The sequence below is a fragment of the Mauremys mutica genome, chromosome 9 (genome assembly GCF_020497125.1).
Source record: "Mauremys mutica isolate MM-2020 ecotype Southern chromosome 9, ASM2049712v1, whole genome shotgun sequence".
NCBI lineage: Eukaryota > Metazoa > Chordata > Testudines > Geoemydidae > Mauremys > Mauremys mutica.
In genome coordinates this window covers 42,271,027-42,292,839 of record NC_059080.1, presented here as the reverse complement: position 1 = coordinate 42,292,839, position 21,813 = coordinate 42,271,027, and the positions used below count along the sequence as shown (strand labels likewise).

Genomic DNA, 21,813 nt, shown 5'->3' with positions numbered 1-21,813 from the left:
TGACCTAGACTGTGCCTGTGTGTACCAGGTGTGTTCATACCTGGCACTGAATCAGCAGGCAGTATGTTCTGAGAACACCTTCAGTTTTTTAGCTTTCCATCTGATTCCCCAAACCTTCAGTCGTCTTATCCCTATACAACGGATTCCAGTGTGGACTGATACTACAGACTGCTCCTTGTCCTACTAAGAACTTGTGTCCATCTGACATGTCATGACAGAAAAAACTATATAAGACTTTGGATCACATGCTGTCTTTAGATTTCCTTCCTGCTCTCCCAAGTATGCTGTCCATTTGTACCTCTTTTGCTTCATATATATAACATCTCCGAAACAGGAACCTTTCTGATAATGTCACTGCCTCCTTAATCTCTCCTGCCCAGTCTAACCTAGCCTGCTCCTGCTGGCCATGCACTTCAGATCCTTCCCCTCCCTCATTGCTCTATTTCTGTTTAGCTCAATTGATTCTCCTGAATGATGGGACTCAAGAAGCAGCCCGGCTCTTGAAGTGCTCAATGAGACAACGCTACTGCAATGGCAGGCATGTCTTCCCCTGAAAAATTCCATCACAGAGGCTGGCATCTTGGCTGACTCACAAATCTCAGGGTTCTGCTCTACTTTCTGTCTCTAACCTCTAAGAATGCCTGCCACTTCCTAACAATAGTAAAGTGAAATTCTAGTGGTGAAAGCCCTGCAACGTTTGTCAAGCAGTGCCCCACACATACTCCGCATTGGTCCCATGCAGGTGTACCCTAGGCACTTGATTGCCTGAACAGTCATCTTCCTCTTTGTACAATTGTCTCCTGAGCTGGTTGGTGGTGATTGATAGAGAAATATAAAAGATTGGACAATTCTGTGGCTTTATAAGTCTGTTGTCTTGGGTAAAGCTGCCTTTTGCCTGCCTGCAGTGTCTGGGAGACTTTCTTGGGGGATGAAGAGGTGTCTGCACAGAGCGCTTTTGGGGGAGGCCAAGTCCTACTACAGATTGAATGGGTTTGGTGAAAAATCCTAGCATGAGTGTAAGCCTTGTGTATTGTCCCAGCCCTGAGTGTACTCCTCTCCTGAGGGCTCTTTGCAAACAGACTTGTAGCCGCTCAAACGATGTACCCCAGCTGCATGGAAATGAACCTGCAGATGGCAGGTAAGGAGGAGGTATTGCCCTCTCCTTTTCTCAGTGATCTGGCATGCAGATGACCTCTCTGATCTGTACCACAGACTCACAACTTCATTGGAGAACTCCAAGGAATGGAATTGAATGCAGTGTCCAGGGAACAGCTTCTGACTCTTTGTTTTGTCTTTGCAGGCAGAGTGGCCCCGTGAGCCCCAGCAGGTCCTGGTTGGTGGTGAGCAGCTGTCATGATCTCTACAGCACCTCTCTACAGTGGGGTGCATAACTGGGCCAGTGCAGAGCGGATTTGCATGTGTGGCCTCAACGAGGAGAGGTGAGGTGCGTGGGTGGCTTGTTAGGGGAAAGACTTTAAGCAGGGAGCTTGGGTCAGGGAATTGGAGAGGCTAGAAGCAGAAAGCATACTGGATCCTGTTTAGTGGTTCTCTTTGGGGCTAGTGTAGGATCAGCCTATTATCTGTTACAGGGCTGAGCTCATAAGGAGCACAGGGGTAGGACAAGGATGCATTAGGCAGTCAAGTCTCCTTTATGGTCCTTGTGTTCCATGCCCAAGAAAAAGAAAGGGTCTAATGCTTGCAGGGGAATGATACTGGAGGCTCTCTGCTTTCTGGGCAAGAACCACCAGCTGTATGGAGCCAGGGTGCTGCTTGTTGCCTTGCTACCCCAGTGTTAAGGCTGCTCATGGCATTGTTGTTACCCGCTGTACCTTTCCTCTTTGACTTTGTTGGATTTGTGCTCTCAGCTGATTGCCATAGAGCCTGACAGGTTGGGACCTGGGAAGAGGGCTACGTGGACAGTACAGACTAGGTAACTGAGAAGTGTTTCCAGTACATTTGCATGGGCAGTGCAGATTAGATCAGTGGTACTCAACCAGGGGTATGTGTACCCCTAGGGGTATGCAGGGATCTTCCAGGGGGTACATCAACTCATGTAGATATTTGCCTAGTTTTACAACAGGCTACATAGAAAGCACTAGCGAAGTCAGAACAAACTAAAATTTCATACAGACAAAATGCGGAAGTCAGCAATTTTTCATTAATAGTGTGCTGTGACACTTGTATTTTTATGTCTATAATTTTGTAAGCAAGTAGTTTGTGAGGTGAAACTTGGGGTACACAAGACAAATCAGACTCCTGAAAGGGGTACAGTAGTCTGGAAAGGTTGAGAGCCACTGGATCAGGTGATTGGATAGGTGAGTTGCATGAACACCACAGGATAGGGACTAGGGAAGATTAGCAGTTGGTCAAGACCTGCTTCTTGCAGGAGTCCTGACCTATCCCATTTCCTTGCCCTGGCAGTCCCCTCCGAACCCACAGCATTAGCACCTGTCTAATCGTGCAGTTCTCAGGTGTTGTGCTCAGAACTGGCCAGCTTGTGGCCTCCCTGGTGCCAGGATGCAGTGGAGCTTTTTCAGCTGTGGCAAACGCTCTAGGGGGGTTAGAAAGGTCATGTTATATGGACTAAAATGAGCTGTGTGTGGTGCAGACTGTCCTGGATTTGGGATGGTAGGGTCTCAGGCATTAGGAATGCTGATACTTGCTACAACAGATAGGCAGAAGAACAGTGGGGTAAGGGAGATTTTGGCAAGTAATGTATGGCCTCTCATCTTAGTTACCCCTTGATAAAGACTATGCAGGCCTACTTCTTGATCCTAATAAATTTCAGTGTTTCAGGCACCTGAGCACTAAGGGGTCTAGGCAACTTAACAGAAATACCAAACAGCCTGAATCCAAGATTAAATCAAGACAGACAAACCAGGTTGATTGTAACTGAATGGTGGGATTTTTTTTACCAGTTGTTGGCCCCTATGTAAAGCAGGTGGGTGGGGATAATCATTTGGGGGAACACTCATTCCATTTCCTTCCTGGACAAAGTTTCACATCACAGAAATCACTGTCCCAGCTGGCTCCCTTCCTGGCTGTCTCTTGGAGAGGCTAAGGGACCATGGAACCTAAGCTCTCTCTGTACCAAGAAGTGGCTTCCCTAAGGCCAGGGTGAGGAACGCTGGCAGTGAACAGTGTGGGTGCAGTTTGTTCCTCCACTGCCCAGGTTGTATGTGCTCTGGGGCTAAGGAGAAGACCTCAGTCTCCGGGGCTGACTCTCTGGCCCCTTTTGCCTGCACCAGAGTCTCCCTCCCCTCCCCAGCAGTATGACAAACAAAGTAGTTTGCATCTCCATTAGCTTTCAGAAGAGCAGGCTGCTAGTTTGGCTTTTGTGACAGTGGCAGGAACAAGAGGGGGTGCTCGCCCCAAGGCTATCTTAGAAGCTGAGTGGCCAGCTCAGTTCCTTGTCCGGGCTCCCAACCAGCAATTAACCTGTGCATCACCAGCCTGGGTGTGCTGATCTGCTGAGCCTTTTGAGACAGGTGCTGCCCTGGGGGAAGGGAATCACTTCCTCTCCAAGACGGGGGGAATGATGTTGTGGCAGCTTGAACGGGATGGTGGTCTCCTGGAGAGCGGGGGGGGGAGAGGGGCAAGGGGGGATGTTGGACATGCCTCTTTGGCAGGCAGGCTGCCCTCACCTGTTGGAGCCCTAGGATGCCGGAGCTGCTTGGCTTCACTGACTAGCTCAATCCCTCACTTGGGCCTGATTGTTGAAGCTGCCTGGGCTGTTGCAGGGCCAGGAACTGCGCTCTAGCTCCACCTGCTGCCCTTGCCACGTCCCTGCCTCTGTTTCCGATGGGGCCGGGATTGGCGTTGGAGCAGGAGGTGGAGCCAGAGCGGGGCTCCCAACTCTGCTGCATAGTGCATAGGAAGCTCTCTGTGCCAGTTATCCAGCTTGTTGTCACGGAGATGCCTGCCTGGCCAAGGTCTCAGCTCCCTAACACCTCTGCTCTTTCACTGATCCCATCCAACTCCTCCAGAGCCTCCCTGGGCTCAAGGCCTGTGCTGCTTTTTGGCAGAGATCCCATGGGACAATAGTTGAGGTAAGGGCCATGAGGTTTTTGGCCCCTCTCAGCATTTCAGTGGGGCAGGGTCGAAAAAATCCCCTTAACTCTGCCTTTCCTGGCATACCAAGGCTCCAGCTTTATGGCCTTCTGGCAGGAGTGCAAGGGGAACGCTGGCACTGTCGATACCGCTCTTGCACGTTTTCAAAAGCCCCCAGCCTCACAGTTAATGCAATTTAGATGTCTCACAGGAGGACACTGGGGAGGCCAGCTCAGACCTGAGGTGCTGACGAGTTCCATCCCTGCCCAGCTCTGTGGCAGTACCAGAACATACATGCCTGCTGGGTAGTAGCCCACAAGCTCTGCTGGGTAGAATACGTGGCCTGGCTACAAATCCTACCTGACTGACCTTGGGCATGTTCCACCCTCCTTCCTCCACCACTCTGGCTAGCAAACTGGGCAAGAAGCAGGAGCTATGTTTTCCTGGGTTACAGACTACTAAAAGCCTATCTCAGGCATTAGTTCTAAGGGTCATTCTCTTGCAATTCCAGCCGCTCCCCATCTCATCACCTCTCAGCTGCCCTCTGGATCTTGCTGCTGCTGCCTATTGCAGAAACCTGATCTTCCCTTATTATTAACAATCCTCTTAAGCCTTTTGTGGCCTGAATAACTCGGGAAATCCAGGTTTAAGAAATCCATGTCAAATTATGTTTGTAAATAACAGCAAGGATGATGTCTAGTGGGAAGGGCGCAGGGGCCTATGCGAGGTGCTGTACTTTTGCCATAGCACAAGGGAACTAGTGCAGCTGTGGGGAAGACCAGCATTGCATTTGTAACATAGCTGTGCCATGAGGTGCGGGAGCTGGTGTGGGGTCATGATACTGAGAGCATCTGAAAAGGAACAGGTGTAATGGGCCAATACCAGGATGCTTGCCTTACCTGGATGTTTAAACCTGAAGGTCATTACTCAAGCATACAACTTCAGCCATTTTATCCCTTTGAGGGCAACCTTAGGATGGCCAAGAGAGCAGAGTACCAGTACTGGACACTGGAGCGATGGGGTTGGAGGTTTGCATCGCTTAATCCCTGTGATAGCAGACAAGGGGAGAAAGAAAAGACTACCAGCATCACAGTGTTTATTCTGCCCCCACTGGCTTTCCCTGTAGTTAACGCTCACAGGCTGTTGTGTCAGCAGACAGAAAACATTAGGGTGGGGCCTCAAACCATCTTATGATATTGAACCCTGTGCTGGGCACCATGCTCTCTCCCATCGGACCAGCTCCTGGTTCAGATGTTGACTTAGACAGAAGTATTGCTTGTTTCCATCTCTCCAGTGTGACCATATCATGTGCACAATTGTTGCCATTGGCCTCCCCCCTCATATCTCCTTTCCTTGGATATGATCATGGTCCTTACTCTGAATTCACACTTTCCACCTGAGGAACTCCTTTATTTGAAGGAGTGAACTGCCCTCTTTCTGTCTTGTGAAGGATAAGGGGTTAAAGCTCCAAACACACACTCCAGGCCCTAGGTGTCTCCTGCTTTGAGGCTGGAGGGGAGCAATAGAGCTGAATGTGCTCAGGCTCCTGGAGCAGTGACAGGACTCCGCAGCTATCTGAAGGGTCTATGAAGCGGGGACATGACTGACACTAGCGTACAGGTGGGAAGAGAAACTATAGGTGAGAAGTGTAGATGGTTCTGGGCGGAATGTAGAGGGGATAAGACTGGTATACTGGGTGGGTGTGGAATTAAAATTATCTGTCGGGGGATTTGGTTTTGGACCAGAACCAGGGTTACTGATTAGTGTGTGGCTGGAGGATGTAGGGGTGGGCACGTGAGAGGAATCGGGGTAGTATGCCTGGTGGGTGAGGAATGAACAACAGTTGTAATATGTGGGTGTGTGAGAGAGACTGGGAGGGTGGGTGCGATAGGAATGTGAGGCTGGGGTGGAGGGCAGGATTGGAAGTTGGGGGTTGCAGATGGGAGAGTGGGCTGTGGGGTGGGCAGACCTAGAATGTGCAAATGGGGAGAAGAGGACATGAACAAGAACATGAGGCTGGGAGAGGGTGAGAACTCTGAATGAGTTTGGGGCAGGCGGGACTGGACCTGGGGGGATTGTATGGGGCAGGGCTGGGGGAGGGAGGGATTGTGGTCAGGAGGGGGAGTTGGGGGATGATGAGATTATAAGCGGGGAGGGGAGTTTTAGGGGGGCATTGGGGGAAGGTGGGACTGCCAAGTGGGGGGCAGGTTCTGGGGAGGTGGTATTGGGGGAAGGTGGGACTGCCAGGGTTGGGGGAGGGGAGGATTGGGGGAAGGTGGGACTGCCGGGTTGGGGGAGGGGAGGCTCTGGGGGGCAGGAGGGACTGCCGGGGTTGGGGGAGGGGAGGATTGGGGGAAGGTGGGACTGCTGGGTTGGGGGGAGGGGAGACTCTGGGGGAAAGGCAGGACTGCCGGGTTGGGGGGAGGGGAGGCTCTGGGGGGCAGGAGGGACTGCTGGGTTGGGGGAAGGGAGGCTCGGGGAAAGGTGGGACTGCTGGGTTGGGGGAGGGGAGGCTGTGGGGGGCAGGAGGGACTGCTGGGTTGGGGGAGGGGAGGCTCTGGGGGGCAGGAGGGACTGCCGGGTTGGGGGAGGGGAGGCTCTGGGGGGCAGGAGGGACTGCTGGGTTGGGGGAGGGGAGGCTCTAGGGGGGCAGGAGGGACTGCTGGGTTGGGGGAGGGGAGGCTCTGGGGGAAAGGCAGGACTGCCGGGTTGGAGGAGGGGAGGCTCGGGGGCAGGAGGGACTGCCGGGCTGGGAGAGGGGAGGCTCGGAGAGGGGTGGCTCGGGGAAAGGTGGGACTGCCGGGTTGGGGGAGGGGAGGATTGGGGGAAGGTGGGACTGCCGGGTTGGGGGGAGGGGAGGCTCTGGGGGAAAGGTGGGACTGCCGGGTTGGGGGGAGGGGAGGCTCGGGGAAAGGTGGGACTGCCGGGTTGGGGGAGGGGAGGCTCTGGGGGGCAGGAGGGACTGCTGGGTTCGGGGAGGGGAGGCTCGGGGAAAGGTGGGACTGCCGAGTTGGGGGAGGGGAGGCTCTGGGGGGCAGGATTGGGAGAAGGTGGGACTGCCAGTTTGGGGAGGGGATGGAGCCAGTTTGGGGGTGGTGGTGGTGGAAGGTAGGACTGGCAGGCAGGAGTTCGTGGGGAGCACTGGAGGGTTGGTGTTGGGGGGGTGGGCCAGCTCCCTGCCCTTCGGGTGATGGTCATTTTGTGGGTCTCCCCATCCCCCACTCTGCAGCTTCATTTGCCAACTGTCACTTCCCAACTGCCATGGAACTTTTAAGCCAGTGCTTTCCATCTCCTTCTTAAAGGGGCAGTAGCCTAAAAATTACCTGCCGGCTGTTTCCCGAGACCTGGCTTTAGAGGGATCCCTGGCCCCCACTACCTGTGCACCTGAGGGCAGGGCAGGCAGTCTCTGTCTGTCTGGCTCTCCAAGGTGTGTCTGCTGTGCTGAATTTGGGAGGTTGGAAAGTAGCACAGGGGCGAGCCTGGAGAGGCAGGGATTTAGGCTCTAGGGTAGGAGTCCCTACTCCCCTATGGCCAGCAACCCCCTTCTGACTCGCAGCCCTGTGTGCAGCACGGAGCTAACAGTGGGCTAGGAGAGTGCCGCTGGGGTTCATTGTGCCTCCCTTGTCTTGTCTCATCTCTGTCATAGGAGAGCCCCGCTTTCTGATGAGGAGTCTAACAAGAGCAGCTCCCAGCACTTGGGGTCCCAGGAATTTTGCGTCAGCAGCAGCCTTTCCAAGGTGAGCTCCTTGTGCAGAGTGGCTAGGCTGAGGAGCCAAGGACTGTGATGGAAGGGGCCATGCGTGGGAGTTTGATCCTGACCTGGACCCAAGTGACGAGTGCCTTGTGACAGTATGGTGTGCAGGGCCGGAGACTGTGGAAGGCAGGAGTGCAGGGCCTGGAAGCAGCACTGCTCCCCTTTCCTGTGGGCTTCTCTCTGTCCCATAGAGACCTAGCGGAGAGAGGGAGCAGCCCTTCCCGTTGGGAAATGTTGGCTCAGCTTCCAGGGTGTCCCTTCTCCCTTTCTCATTGCAGGTGGAGCTCACAGCAGTCAGCGGTGGCAGCAATGCCCAGGGGCTGGATGCAAATAGCAGCGTGGAGGAAAAACTTGGGCCCAAGCTGGAAGAGCAGCCACCCAAACCCTACTCGAAACCAGAGTGTGCTGGACAAGCAGTGATAGAAGATAATGTGCTGGGCCCTCTGGCAAACCAGGGAGATGGCAGAGAGCTGGAGCCCGCAGTCCTGGGAGCTGTGGAGCCTGAGAGCAGCAGCACTGACAACGCCTGGACACCTGCAGATCTTCACGGTGACAAGCAAGCTGATGCTTCTCCTGCCTGCCCCAATGCTCCAGACAGTGAACATGCTGGGAAAGAGAAGAGCACCCTGAATGCTGAAACACAAGAGGCAGGAGTGCCTGTGGAGGAGACACTGCCTGTGGTTGCCTCCAGCTGCAACACCCTTGCATCCACTCCAGCCACCTTCACCTTGAATAGAGTGTGTTTTTCCACATCTCAAGCCCCAGCTATGCAAAAAATGCCCCTCTCCTTTCAGCCCGGGGCAGTTCTGGCCCCAAGCCAGCCCCTAGTGTATATCCCACCCTCCAGCTGTGGGCAGCCACTCAGTGTGGCTACTCTTCCAAGCCCCCTTGGGGTCCCCTCCACACTTGCTCTCCCAGTCCATCCCTCCTACCTGCAGGAGCGTGGCCCGCCAGGCATTATTGCTCCCCCTGAGCTGTGCTCATTTCCCTGTACCTTCTCCGTAGCCAGGCCCTTGCCTTCAGACTCCAAAGTGGTGTCTGTGGAGGTGAACCAGCTGAGCTGCCCTTCACCTTCAGGTGGGAACAGCACACAAACTGCTGCAGCTGTTGATGGCCCTTCCCCATCCATGGAGGGCTCTTCGCTGTCACCCAGCCAGCCTTCCCTGGCAGCATCATGTGGGAGTGCAGCTCCCCCACCAGGTACTGGCCTGCACACTAGGGCCTCTGGTGCTCCAGAGCAGGTCGCTCAAGGGGCCACCACTTCGCTTTCTCCCCTGAAGTCCCCCCCACAGCTGGAGCGTGAGATGGTCTCCTTCCCAGAATGTTGTGAGATGCCTCTTGATCTGTCCTCTAAATCCAACCGCCAGAAGCTGCCTCCACCGAGCCAGCGTAAGACACCTCCCATGCCCATCCTAACGCCGGTGCACACCAGTGGCAAGGCAGTGCTCACTACGGTCCTGTCCAAGTCCCAGCGTGCAGCCCAGAGCGCAGGAAGCAGTGTCACCTCATGCCTGGGTACCAACCCTCCCTTAGTAATTTTTCCTGACTTCCTGCGTAATGGTGAGCAGGGCTCCTGGATGAAAAACTCCACTGCACTGATTAGCACCATTCCAGGCACCTACGTGGGGGTGGCCAACCCAGTGCCTGCCTCACTACTGCTCAGCAAAGACTCCAGCATTAGCTTCAGCAGGGATCCACAGCACCTCCCCAAACAGGAGCCCATTTCCATTATCGATCAGGGAGACCCCCGAAATGTTGGGCCACCCTCTGGGAAAAAAGGCAGCCAGGCTAGTGTGGAGGGTCAGCAGGACCCAGGTAGGCGGTTCCTCTATGGCAGAGTTGCCCCAGGGGCTTCATTGTGCCAATCCAAAGAACTATCTCTCTGGAATCCTGGTCAGGGAAGCATTTACCCCCGATGCCCAGTTAATGGGAAACCATCCAGTCCCCAGCTTCTGCCTGTTGGGTGGTCTCCCTATCACCAGACCCCTCTGCTTTCGATTGGCATCTCCACAACTGGACAGCTGCCCCTGAATCAGAGTGGCCCCTCCAAACCATCTGGTGCAGGCGAGCTCCCTGTGTTTCCCAGCATGCAGCCTGTAGAGTCTGGCATGGCAGCCTCCAAGGTCCCAGAGGGTCTGCCAAGACTTCCGTCTCTGGAATGGGAAGCCATGTCCAAAGCCAAGAACTGCAGGGCCTTGCCCAAGTTCTGTGAGGAGCCCATCAATCCAGTCCCTATAGCTGTAGCTCCATCTCTTCAGGCCAATACTGTGGAAGCAAGTGAGGGAAAGGGGAAGGCAGAAAGCCCTTCCAGGAGCCAAGGGTGTGATGAACCAGAGGCTGACTCCGGTAGAGATAGTGTTGTACAGACTGAGGCTCCCCCAGGGAGCTGTAGCCTCAAGCAGTTAGGAGACTCAAAACCTAAAAACCAAGTGTTAGCTGCCTATCTGTCACATGACCTGCCTGTAGTCAATCAGCAAGGCCTGCAAACAGCCTCTGAGCTGCCAGCTGCACCTGTGGAGAGTCAACGCAAGGAGCTGGGATGTGAGGTGGCCCGGGAGCAGCCAGCCTCGGAGGCCCCCCAGTGTATGCACCAGGTGGACCTGTGCAGGGTCAAGAAGGAGCGAGTGGAATGTGATGTGCCATTTGCCTCTGGGGTTTGTCTGCGAGCTGGGGTAGCCCCCAAGGGCTTTCCAGAGACCAAACTCAAGGGAGCAGCGCAAATCAAACAAGAGGGCAGCTTATGCTGCAAATCCAAACGGCAACACGATGGGCGGGCCAAACAGGCCCACAAGAGACTGAAGTGCAGAGCCAGAGATGGAGAGGAGGCCCCAAGCAAGTCGGGCAGCCGGAGCTTGCATGGATGGAAGGTGGGTGAGGAGCCACTCAAGAGGGTCACCAGCCCCCCGGGAGGAGGCAGGCACAGATAGTTCTAGTGCTGGGGCTCTATACTTCCTAGAATAATATCGGGGGTCAAAACCAAAGTAAGGGAGGGAGGGGACAACAGTGTAAGGAGGAAGAGGAACCCATCATTGGGGCAGCAAGAGGGATTGGCAGCTGGGTGAAGAGATGAGTTTGGGGAACCTCACTAGGGGCCTTTTCATTCCAGGCATCTCAGTATTGCCTGGCATTGGGTTTATGACTGGAATAGCAGAGTGTTGGGATTGAGGGGCATTGGTGGAGCTGAGTAGCTGGGAAGGCTGTGGGTCAGGACTGAGAGGTATTGATACAGCTAGCAGTGGGGGACACTATTCTGGGGTCCTTCCCTTCCTGCTGTCCCAACATGATGCTTGTACTGAAGCTTGGACTGAAACCTATATCTGTCTTGTGTTTGCAGTGGCAAAAGCATCGCGGGGACCTGCATGAGATCAGCAAACGAGAAAGCCGGGTGGGCCCAGGATCCATGAATGAGCACAATAGCCTCAGGGTAAAGCGCAAGCGCAGGAGGCCAGCAAAGACAGAGCTCCAATCTCCAGGGCGTCGTGGGGACAGCCATGAGGAAGGTACTGTTACAAATTCTGAATAGTGTTCTTCCCTTGCAAAGCCAAGCTGTAGCATTGTCTTGGCACTCTGCTCCCCTTGCCTGCCAGAAGATCTGGCTACCCGTTCTCCTGGAGCTGAGTTCCTATGGGCTGCAGAGCTGGGCACTACATACAGCAGGTTAGAATCCCATGTAGGGATCCAGTATAATGTGGTGCGTTGTCATTCCCAGGCCAGCAGTCCTCTGTCAGCTCCTGGATTCCCCATTAGCTTTTCGGTGGTGTTAGTCCTCTGGGGTCTCCTCTCTTCCCAGGTTACCTTGAGAAGAAACCCAAGAACAATTTCCGTGACTTCATCCCAGTGGTGCTGAGCAGCCGGACACGCAGTCAGTCAGGTTGGTGATTGCAGCAGACCCCAGAGGCCTGCCTCTGCCAGGGAGATTCAGCTAGCCAATATGGCTGAGACTGAGATGTCCTGTCCACTAGGCACTGCAAGCCCTGTGCCTGGCAGATGGGAGCAGAGTACTTTACTAACTTGGTCTAGTGACTGGTTCAGTGGGGGAGTTGGGGGTGAAGGGAGCAGGAGCATGTCCCTGCCCACATGACCCAGTCAGTTTTGGGGGCAGGAAGGTCTTGTGGGGTACTAAGGAGGGACTGTCCTGTCCCCAGTTTCCTAGCTGGGAGTGTTCTTGTGGGCACTTTTGGCTCTGCTTGTGTTGAGAGGTCTCTAGTAACTGGTCACACCTTGTGTGGTCCTCTCTGCAGGAAGTGTTGGTGGCTCCTCTGCTAGTGTGAGAGGAGAGTGCGAAGTGACTGGCCAGGAGATCTTACCACTGTTGGAGGAGGAGCAGGAGGAGGAGACATCCTTGAAACGCCGCAGGCTGAGGAAATCCCACAGAATGTCCCGCTATCGCAGCCGCAGGGCCAGAGACAGGTCTCAGTCAGAAAAGGGCAGCTGCCACCTGAGGAGGGCCCGGGAGTTGCCCTGGAGAGTGGAGGCACCAAGGCAGCTGTGGGACCCAAATGAGGAGGATGATGACGACAGCCATGTCAAGAGGAAGAAAAGGAGACGGCAGAAGAGCTGGAAATACCAGACTGGGGAGTACTTGACTGAGCGGGAAGAGGAGGAACATGTGAGCTGCTACTCCCATAGGAGGCGGAAATCAAAAGCAGGTACCGGCACTGGCAGAGGGGAAGGTCTTTGGCTCAGCTGGCTATTCTGCAGGACTTCTTCCAGACCAGCCTCTTGTTCCAGCACTGCTCTTAGAGTTCTGGCTTAGAACCAGAGCATCAGCTCCAAGTCCTATGGGCCATGGGCTGCATGTTCAGGGACCATTCCCTCCATTGTGCTGCCACTGCGATGGGCCACCGGTCCTTTACAGGATAATTACTGTAAATGATGGGGCAGGGAACCCCAAATTATGTGGCAGTGTTAATTGGGTACTGACTTCACTCCACAGTTAGGCTGGACTGGGCGCAGGGAAGGAGGAGGCCTAGTATAAGTGCACTGGGTAAATGTGGACCCTAGGGAGAGGCATCCAAGGGTAGTGCCTGCCTGACAGGAGTAGAGAGAACTGAGACCATAACAGACTTGCTTTTACACATACAGCTAACCGTTTGTCTTTATACACAAGTAAGCTGTAAGGCTTATGAAAGGGAGCAGGGGAAGCTTTGTTCAGCAGGAGCCTAGGAGAGAGGGTGACTTGGGAGCCAGGGGTGTGACAGACCCAGGCAAAATGCCTGGATCTGTGGGGTGAATCCTTTCATAGAATCATAGAATCTCAGGGTTGGAAGGGACCTCAGGAGGTCATCTAGTCCAACCCCCTGCTCAAAGCAGGACCAAACCCATCTAAATCATCCCAGTCAGGGCTTTGTCAAGCCTGACCTTAAAAACCTCTAAGGAAGGAGATTCCACTACCTCCCTAGGTAACCCATTCCAGTTCTTCACCACCCTACTAGTGAAAAAGTTTTTCCTAATGTCCAACCTAAACCTCCCTCTCTGCAACTTGAGACCATTACTCCTTTTTCTGTCATCTTCTACCACTGAGAACAGTCTAGATCCATCCTCTTTGGAACCCCCTCTCAGGTAGTTGAAAGCAGCTATCAAATCCCCCCTCATTCTTCTCTTCTGCAGACTAAACAATCCCAGTTCCCTCAGCCTCTCCTCATAAGTCATGTGCTCCAGCCCCCTAATCACTTTTGTTGCCCTCCGCTGGACTCTCTCCAATTTATCCACATCCTTCTTGTAGCGTGGGGCCCAAAACTGGACACACTACTCCAAATGAGGCCTCACCAGTGCTGAATAGAGGGGAATGATCACATCCCTCGATCTGCTGGAAATGCCCCTACTTATACAACCCAAAATGCCATTAGCCTTCTTGGCAACAAGGGCACACTGTTGACTCATATTCAGCTTTTCGTCCACGGTAACCCCTAGGTCCTTTTCTGCAGAACTGCTGCCCAGCCATTTGGTCCCTAGTCTGTATCAGTGAATGGGATTCTTCCGTCCTAAGTGCAGGACTCTGCACTTGTCCTTGTTGAACCTCATCATATTTCTTTTGGCCCAATCCTCTAATTTGTCTAGGTTCCTCTGTATCCTATCCCTACCCTCCTCCCAGTTTAGTGTCATCTGCAAACTTGCTAAGGGTGCAGTCCACACCATCCTCCAGATCGTTAATGAAGATATTGAATAAATATTTCCCACAGTGCACATGCAGGGCTGTAATAGAAAGCTGCAGGTGTTCCCCTCCAAGCTCCTCCTGATCCAGGCCACAGTTCTCCATTCACCATCTCCTGAGCTTCCCACCTGTGGCTCAGCCAGTGACGCAGATCCTCCTGAGTCTAGGTAGCCACTCGTGCTCCCCCCCCACACACACACCCTGATTCTTTCCTGGGCATTTTGAGATGTCTGCTGCTTTGCAGACCAGCTCTCCCTTTCCGTGCTGTGGAGGTGTTTGTGAAGCGTTTGGAAAACAGTGAATTTTGTCAGCTTCTGGAGCTGCACAATGGCCTGGCTTGTGTGTACATTGCTCTGCTTGTACCCTCTGGCTTTGCTCATATGTGCCCGCTGTGGGGCTGCTGGTGTCAGGCAGGAGAATGCTGCTGTGATTGTAAGGGGGGGGGGAGAGTGCCTCTTTGGAGTGCACAGTAACTGCTCCTGCTCTTGGGTCTCTTCTTTATCCGTAGCTGCATGATGAATCTGGGAGTGAGCCAGCCACCTGCTCCTGGGAATGACACAGCTGGAATGTCCAGGGGTGTAAACCTGGGATTGGGGCAGGGGAGAAAGAACTACCATGGCCCTCGAGGTAATGCAGGAGCTACTAATGATGTGTGATGGAGGGAACCTGATGGAGCTGCCTCGGAAAGTCAAGTAGCCTGCAGCCAGACCACCTTCTGATTGGATGAGTGCTAACTCAAGAACAGTTTGACCAGTTTTCTTCAGAAAACTTCTCCTTTATATGGCAACTTGGGCCAAACCAATGTTTCCAAGCGAAGTTATTGATGGAGGGGCTGGGGGCACTCACATAAGGCTGGTGGGGGAAGCTGGTTGCAGCCTTCACTGTGAAGGAACCATCATCTCTTTGCAAAGTAGGAGGACAAAGTGTTACCTATGGAGTTATAATTATGAACTGCACCTGTGTTGCCCTTACATAACTGTCATGTGCATGCATTCCCCTGGGAGGCAGGTGGCCTTGTCTCCGTGGAGCAGAGGTGGAGAAGCAAAGTGACTTATCCAAAGTGACTCCCTTGCCCTGCACTCAGACTCTCCTCAGGCTTAGCCTTTAACCCCATCAGTCAGATAGTGCTCTGCAGGCAACATAGGGTCACTATGTTCCCGTGCAGCCCACTTTAAAGCAATTGTTAATCTCTACCCATTGGAAAAGGGCCAGCACTGCAAATGCCTCTGCATTGCTCAGTGCACAGCGGTTTTATTCTCACCTTCTTTGCACCCAAGGGCTTGATTTTCTCATCACATACTTTAATATCTTCCACTTATAATTGTTCCCTCACTGTTAGATGTTACAAAATTGCATGTCCTTGCCTGATGTTATGGGGTTCTGTAACAAGCAACCCTGTATTAGGCGGGAAGAGTCCAAATTTCCATTGAGAAACCTTAGCTCAGAATGTCCCCACTTCTGTGTATGTAAAATCAGAGCCTTAATGTTGCACTTAAGAGGAAGAAATAAGAAAAATCACTGAAAAGGCAGCATGGACAGCAGTACAGGGCATAGTTTGGCAGGAAGTGAAATAGCAGCTGCCATCTGGGGATAGGAGGATTCCCTATTTTCCCCTTAGATGTCTCTCATCAGCACTGCTTAGCTTCGAAGATCTGAATAGATCACACCCTGTAGCAGTATGGCTACAGGATACTTTTTGTTAATGCATTTTATTAAACCACTGGAGAACATGCCAACAGGATGAGAAATCAGACTCTGTTCTCCTGAGTACTGTCCCAGTGCAGAATAACAGGCACACGTTGAACGGAGAAATAGAATATCCAAGTGAGTGTGTAACCAGCTCCACGACTGCTCAGCATAGAGACCTGCATAGGGTCAGACCAGTAAGGCCTTCTGTCATCATGCATCCCACTGATGCACTTTCATTTTCAATGTGCTGTGTTCATCTCCGTATACCCTTATTCTTCTGTACTCTGCTTCTTGGCAGAGTAACCGTGGCTTTGGTGGACCTGGGCCCAAGCTGCCAGATGTGGCCAACGAAGTCCTGCAGGGGCTGACTGCTCTTGACCTACAGGGGGAAGTCTGGGCCCCTAGTCTTTGTCTCTGCATCCTGTGGACCCTGTCTCTCCTTAGATTTCAGGTACCGGAAGCAGAAGGAATGTACCCAAGGCAAAGGCTCAGAGCTGCGATTGAGGAGCAGGCTTTCCCCATCGCCCCGGAAGTCCCAAGGGCGCCCGGACTTCCGAAATGGCTTTCTCTTGGATCACCCGGACAACTCCATCCAGGAAGCACTCGAGAAACCATCAGGAAAACGCAAATGTAAAACAAAACATCTGGCAGGGATCTGTGAAGAGGGGAAGGTACGATCCAGGCCTAGGGAATGGGGATCATCAACTCAGCATGTGTAGGGGGGAGGGGATATCTGGACCCAGTCTCGTCCAGCTACTCTGAGGAAGCTCCCTCCATCTGTATTTTCCAGGTGAAAGGGCACTGGAATCAGCCCAAGCCACGCTCTGTGAAGAAGGCCCAGGAGCTGTGGCCACTCTGCAAGTCACGGCAGGCCAGCCCAGGAAACTCCCCTGAATTGCCCATGACCCAGCACATCCCTCCTGAGGCTCGGCGGCTGATCGTGAACAAGAATGCCGGGGAGACTCTCCTTCAGCGAGCGGCACGGCTTGGTTACAAGGTGAGTGTTGGGCCGAGAACAGCTTTTACCCACCTCCTTCTGCTAGGGCTTGCTGCTGAGTACCTCGGGAGCCATGCCCCTCTCTTGTGGTTTGTGTAACCAGGCCTCTGGTGGTGTCATTCCTCCAGGACGTGGTGCTCTACTGCCTGCAGAAAAAGAGCAGCGAGGTGAACCACCGTGACAATGCCGGCTACACAGCTCTGCACGAAGCCTGCGCACGAGGATGGATTGACATCCTGCACATTCTGCTAGAGCACGGTGCCAATGTGAACTGCAGTGCACAGGATGGCACAAGGCAAGCCAGCTCCCAGTACTACTAGCCCAGAGAGTTTGGGGCAGACGCAAGCGAGACAGCAGCTTCCAGGGCTGTGGGTCTGGGAGTCTTTCAGTTAGTGTCACTAGCCAACCTTTGGCAGTATAGCCACCTAGCAAGAAGCAGATTGTTTGTTTGCTCTGTGGACTGCACAGACCTCCTTTTCCTCTGGTAACTCTCTTGTCCCTTGCCAGGCCTGTTCATGATGCAGTGGTGAATGACAACCTGGAGACCATGTGGCTTCTGCTCTCGTATGGCGCTGACCCCACACTCGCCACTTACTCGGGGCAGACAGCCATGAAACTGGCCAGCAGTGAGGTGATGAAGCGGTTCCTGAGCGGTAAGTGGTACATGGTAATGATTTGATGTTTATACAGAGTACCTTCCACCCCAAAAGAACCCAAATGCTTTACAAGCTGTAGGTGTTAAACACAAAACTGCATGGCAGTATTCAGGGGCCATAGTTAAACACTCAGTCATCAAGAGATGCCAGAACAAAGGTAGATTGAATAAACATACTTCTGCCCCGATGCACATTGGTGCCCAGTCCAGTCTATACTGTTTCTCAAATACTACAATATAGGACATGAGTCCTTCTCCAGTCATAGACACACAACCATCTGCAAGAACCTGTGATCATGTAACTAAAGGTAGTATCCTAATGCAGGGCAGAGCTGATGTGTGTTCAAACCTAACTGGCAATTCCTGCCTTTACTATGCAACTTCAACACTCCATTAACATGCACTTTTGCAGCTGAGAAGTGATGTTCTCAATTCTAAAATTACTCCCTCTGAAGAGTGTTTACCTGCCATTGTTAGCAATAAGCGTGCAGTCACAGTGACCTGAAGCATTAAAGTAAAATGTCTGTTTGCTTCCTGTGCCATTTGTGTGGAATTAGTGTTGCTATTTTCCTGTTGTTGTGGGTCTTGCACAGAAGCAAGGCAGAGAGAAACAGTTAAAAAAGTAACTGTAATGGGATGACACGGGTGTTGCCTGAAACTATGTTTAGCTCCTTTTTGTTCTTCACTAGATTCAGGATGATAGGTACCTTCGTATTCTTGTGGTTTTGGAAAGTTGTGCCCATGTGCTCTTCTAGACTTAACTAAATTCTTGTGTGTGTGTGTGCTTGGAACCACTCCTTCCAAATAGATAATACCTTAACTCTAGTGGGTTCTAGAGTTGTTCTTCTCACCCTCCCCCCACTTTCTTTCTCCTGTTCGCAGTCCCTGGTCACCCTTTTGGAGGTTGGAGGGCATATTCCTCATGGACTGTGGTCCCTTGTCTACCATTGCCTTGGGCTGCAGGGAGGAGTGAGTCACTTCAGCTCTCTGCTGCTTCCCCCAAGAGCCTTGCTTGATGAAAGGATGAGAATGTTGTATAGCTGCTCTATGGGTGCCTCCCTTCCTTGCTTTCCTCTTGCAGATTACCTCTCGGATCTCCAAGGGCGTGCTGATGGGGACCCCCGAACAGCATGGGATTTCTACAGCAGCTCTGTACTGGGTAAGTTCAGCTGATTCTATCTCCCTCTGCAGGGCAGAGTGTGGTGTGGCTGCTGGATGAGGACTAGACAACAGTCACACAAGCTGGGACTTGCTAAGCCTGTGGGCCTCCCTCCCAACCCATGTATAGAAGGAGAAAATGAGCAGGGAGCCCTCACTGGCATGTGATCTGCTATAGTTTCACACCATTCACTGACTCAAGAATCTACTAGTTCCTGAAAGGGACTTTTTCTTCAAATATCTGTCCACACGGATCCCAATCTAGGGTCACACATACCCCATGAGCATGAGATTAGCTTCTTTTGTCCAGCGTTAGTTGGGCTATGTGTGTACCCTGCATGCTCTTGAGCTCCTCCTCTGAAGGTGTAAAGGGCAGGGGCCCTAGCCACCACTCACTTCCTGCTGCCCGTGGCAGCAAGGTAGGACTGCCTCAGTGTGTTTCACTACCCTGTAGCTGTAATGTCTTTGTTACTCTAGTGCAGATGATGTTTTTATAGTTAATGTCTTGGTAGTCCATAGGCAAAATAAAGAAGACAAAACCTTTTTATTCCTTCAGGGAGTTTTCCAAGGTACTGCAAAGGCTAAGGCTCTAGGCTTTAAGTCATGCCCAGACTGCAAAGCAGCCATTCTTTTAAATGATGGGTATTTTAAATGCAGGGCAGTGCTCGATTTGTGTATCTTTTTCGACACAAACTCCAAAGGCTAGAGCTGCACATTTAAAATTATTTTTGTTAGATTACGCCATGAAGAGAGGGTCTGATTCTGAGATCCTTTGGCAGAAAGAATCCCGCACCACTCCATGACTGACAGCATTAAGTCAGTGCTGCTTCTATTTGTGAGGTTGCTCCCAGATCTCAAGTCTCTTTGTGTTCAGAAAGACTGGGCATTTATCAAAGGCTGCTGATACTCCGGCACAGATCCCCTCAGGTGAGTCTGTGGCTCCTGCTGCCCGTGACAGGAAAAAAAAACTTCTCTGAAACTGTCCTGGCACTTATCACCATCCCCAATACTAGCTAAAAACGGAGTGAAAACATACCCCTCATCTGACTCAGTGTAGGCTCTGTCTTCTAAATCCTGACCTGCTGGTTACGACAACTATGGTACCAATTCAGCACCATTCCACATCAGCTACCACCACGTCGTCTATCTTGGGTGTCATCTTCTGTGTCGCTCACTTAAATTGTTCCAGCACTGTGCAGTGACAAAAGACCAGCATTGGTGACAGTTTCTGCTCCAGTATCTATGCAATCAATATCGCAGATCTTGAAGTCAGCTGTTTTCAGCATATCTGGAATCTGAGCTGGTATCTCCTCTACTTGATGTTTCTCCCTTGTCAATAAATCTCTCATTGATACTGGAGACAAGAGTCCCAATAATGAAGATTTCACTTCACCATAATCTTCGGTTTCAGTTTCAATATGACATCACATAGTATCAGTTCTCCACAGTTTTCCTCAACTCCACAAAGATCAGCACCTCCTTCAGAAGAGGTGTATTCTTCTGCCTCATCATCATTTTCAATCTATAGCAGAAGTCCATTGCCTAGTGCTGCCTCCTTTTCTCCTCAGTCAACTTGTGAAGGGGCCCCTGAGAAGAGGGTTTCAAGATGTTCTTCTTCTCATCATACAAGACAGTTCAGGAAGATCTCAGAATTGTTGGATCCTTCCCTCTTGGCCCCATATACCATACCCATATGGGATGCAATCCTGGCCATATGACCTCCCTTGAGCCCACACCTCCATTCACTCCATATTCTTCTAAAGCTTCTGTAGTTAGATCCACCTTAGGAGATTTATCTGTATCACAACCATCTCATCCACCCCACAAAGTGCTTCTTAACACCTGGTTCAAGAATTCTGGAATGAAGAGATGATAACATGGATTGCTATGATGACCCTTTGGTTCCATTAGCTATTTCTTCTTCTTCTCATAGACTCATAGACTTTAAGGTCAGAAGGGACCATTATGATCATCTAGTCTGACCTCCTGCATAACGCAGGCCACAGAATCTCACCCATCCACTTCTATAACAAACCCCTAACCTATGTCTGAGTTATTGAAGTCCTCAAATTGTGGTTTGAAGACCTCAAGCTGCAGAGAATCCTCCAGCAAGTGACCCATGGCCCATGCTGCAGAGGAAGGCGAAAAACCTCCAGGGCGTCTGCCAATCTGCCCTGGAGGAAAATTCCTTCCTGACCCCAGATATGGCGATCAGTTAAACCCTGAGCATGTGGGCAAGAGTCACCAGCCCAGGCGGCTCTGGGACCAGTAGAGCCCTGGGGGAGCAGCCACTGGCGCACAGCCCCAGACATATGGGTGGCCTGTTAAGGTGAGTTGGGGGTGGAGGTGGCGCTCCCTCCCTGGACCCTGCTGTGCCCTTATGAAGTTATTAATCCTTAGGGTACCTTCCACTGTCAAGGACTTTAAGGCCTTGCAGAACCTTCTGAAGAGGATCGCTGACACCTTAGAAATTCCTGTTCAGATGGTACAAGAACAGTCACATAGAATGTTTGATTCTATTGCACACTGTTTATGAAGGCTGTTTGGTGATGGCCATTAATGGAGGCATTCTCGATCAAGTCAGGGCCCTTTGGCAGACGTTGGCCTCCAATTCAGCTACCTCCGAAAGAGCAGGATGTTGCTTTCAAGTTCCAAGTAAAGGCTCTGAGAACTTTATACTCACCTGGTTTCAGGTTAATTGTGCATGGGCAGCAGTCAGTCAGCCAAGATTTACTCTTAGAGACAAAGACTCAAAGAAGTTGGACCTATTTGAGAGGAAGGTCTATTCCTTGCTTAGCCTTCAAGCCAGTATTGCAAACTGCCAGGTTTTGCTACCTAAGTATGATTGTCTCCAGAGGGAGAGTCTACCAGTTCTTGTGTGAAATTCCACAGGATTCTAGGGTTGAACTTAAGTTTCTATATTTATCGGGTCAGCTAATTACAACAGTGGTTCTTCAAGCTGCGTTTGATGCCTCCAACACTGTCACAAGATCAGTGGTAACTGCAGGCACCATGTGTACAGTGTTTGGGCTCCAGACAGCCCAATAAAGGATTTACCCTTTGATGCTCATGGCCTCTCTAATTCTAAAGCACATGAAGCATTGCACTCATTGAAAGATTCCAAACTGATGTTTCATTGCCTAGGCCTTTACACCCCAGCCCAAAGAAGGAAACCATTCAAACCACAGCTCCAAGTGAGATAGATGCCTCCTTCCTCTTATTTTTAACACCAGAGACCATCAGAAAGCTTTAAGAGGAGGCCTTATTATCAGAAGCAAAGGGGTTCTGCTATAACATCTCACAACACATCAGGCCCAAGGCAGCAAGTTTGATGCCATGGTTGAATGCCTGGACCA

At 52.0% G+C, this 21,813-nt stretch overlaps 1 protein-coding gene across 2 annotated transcripts in view; it reads left to right on the top strand.

Moving 5' to 3' along the window:
- The window catches only part of BCORL1 (BCL6 corepressor like 1), a 44,871-nt gene that overhangs the window by 6,695 nt on the left and 16,363 nt on the right, over nt 1-21,813 (top strand). For both annotated transcript variants that reach the window (XM_045030435.1, XM_045030436.1), the window contains exons 2-12: nt 1,301-1,439; nt 7,697-7,787; nt 8,083-10,671; nt 11,139-11,304; nt 11,595-11,675; nt 12,046-12,453; nt 16,092-16,318; nt 16,438-16,644; nt 16,773-16,939; nt 17,152-17,297; nt 18,381-18,458. In XM_045030435.1, the coding sequence (XP_044886370.1) occupies nt 1,354-1,439; nt 7,697-7,787; nt 8,083-10,671; nt 11,139-11,304; nt 11,595-11,675; nt 12,046-12,453; nt 16,092-16,318; nt 16,438-16,644; nt 16,773-16,939; nt 17,152-17,297; nt 18,381-18,458 (4,246 nt within the window). In that variant the 5' untranslated portion in view covers nt 1,301-1,353. The remainder of the gene's footprint in view (nt 1-1,300; nt 1,440-7,696; nt 7,788-8,082; nt 10,672-11,138; nt 11,305-11,594; nt 11,676-12,045; nt 12,454-16,091; nt 16,319-16,437; nt 16,645-16,772; nt 16,940-17,151; nt 17,298-18,380; nt 18,459-21,813) is intronic.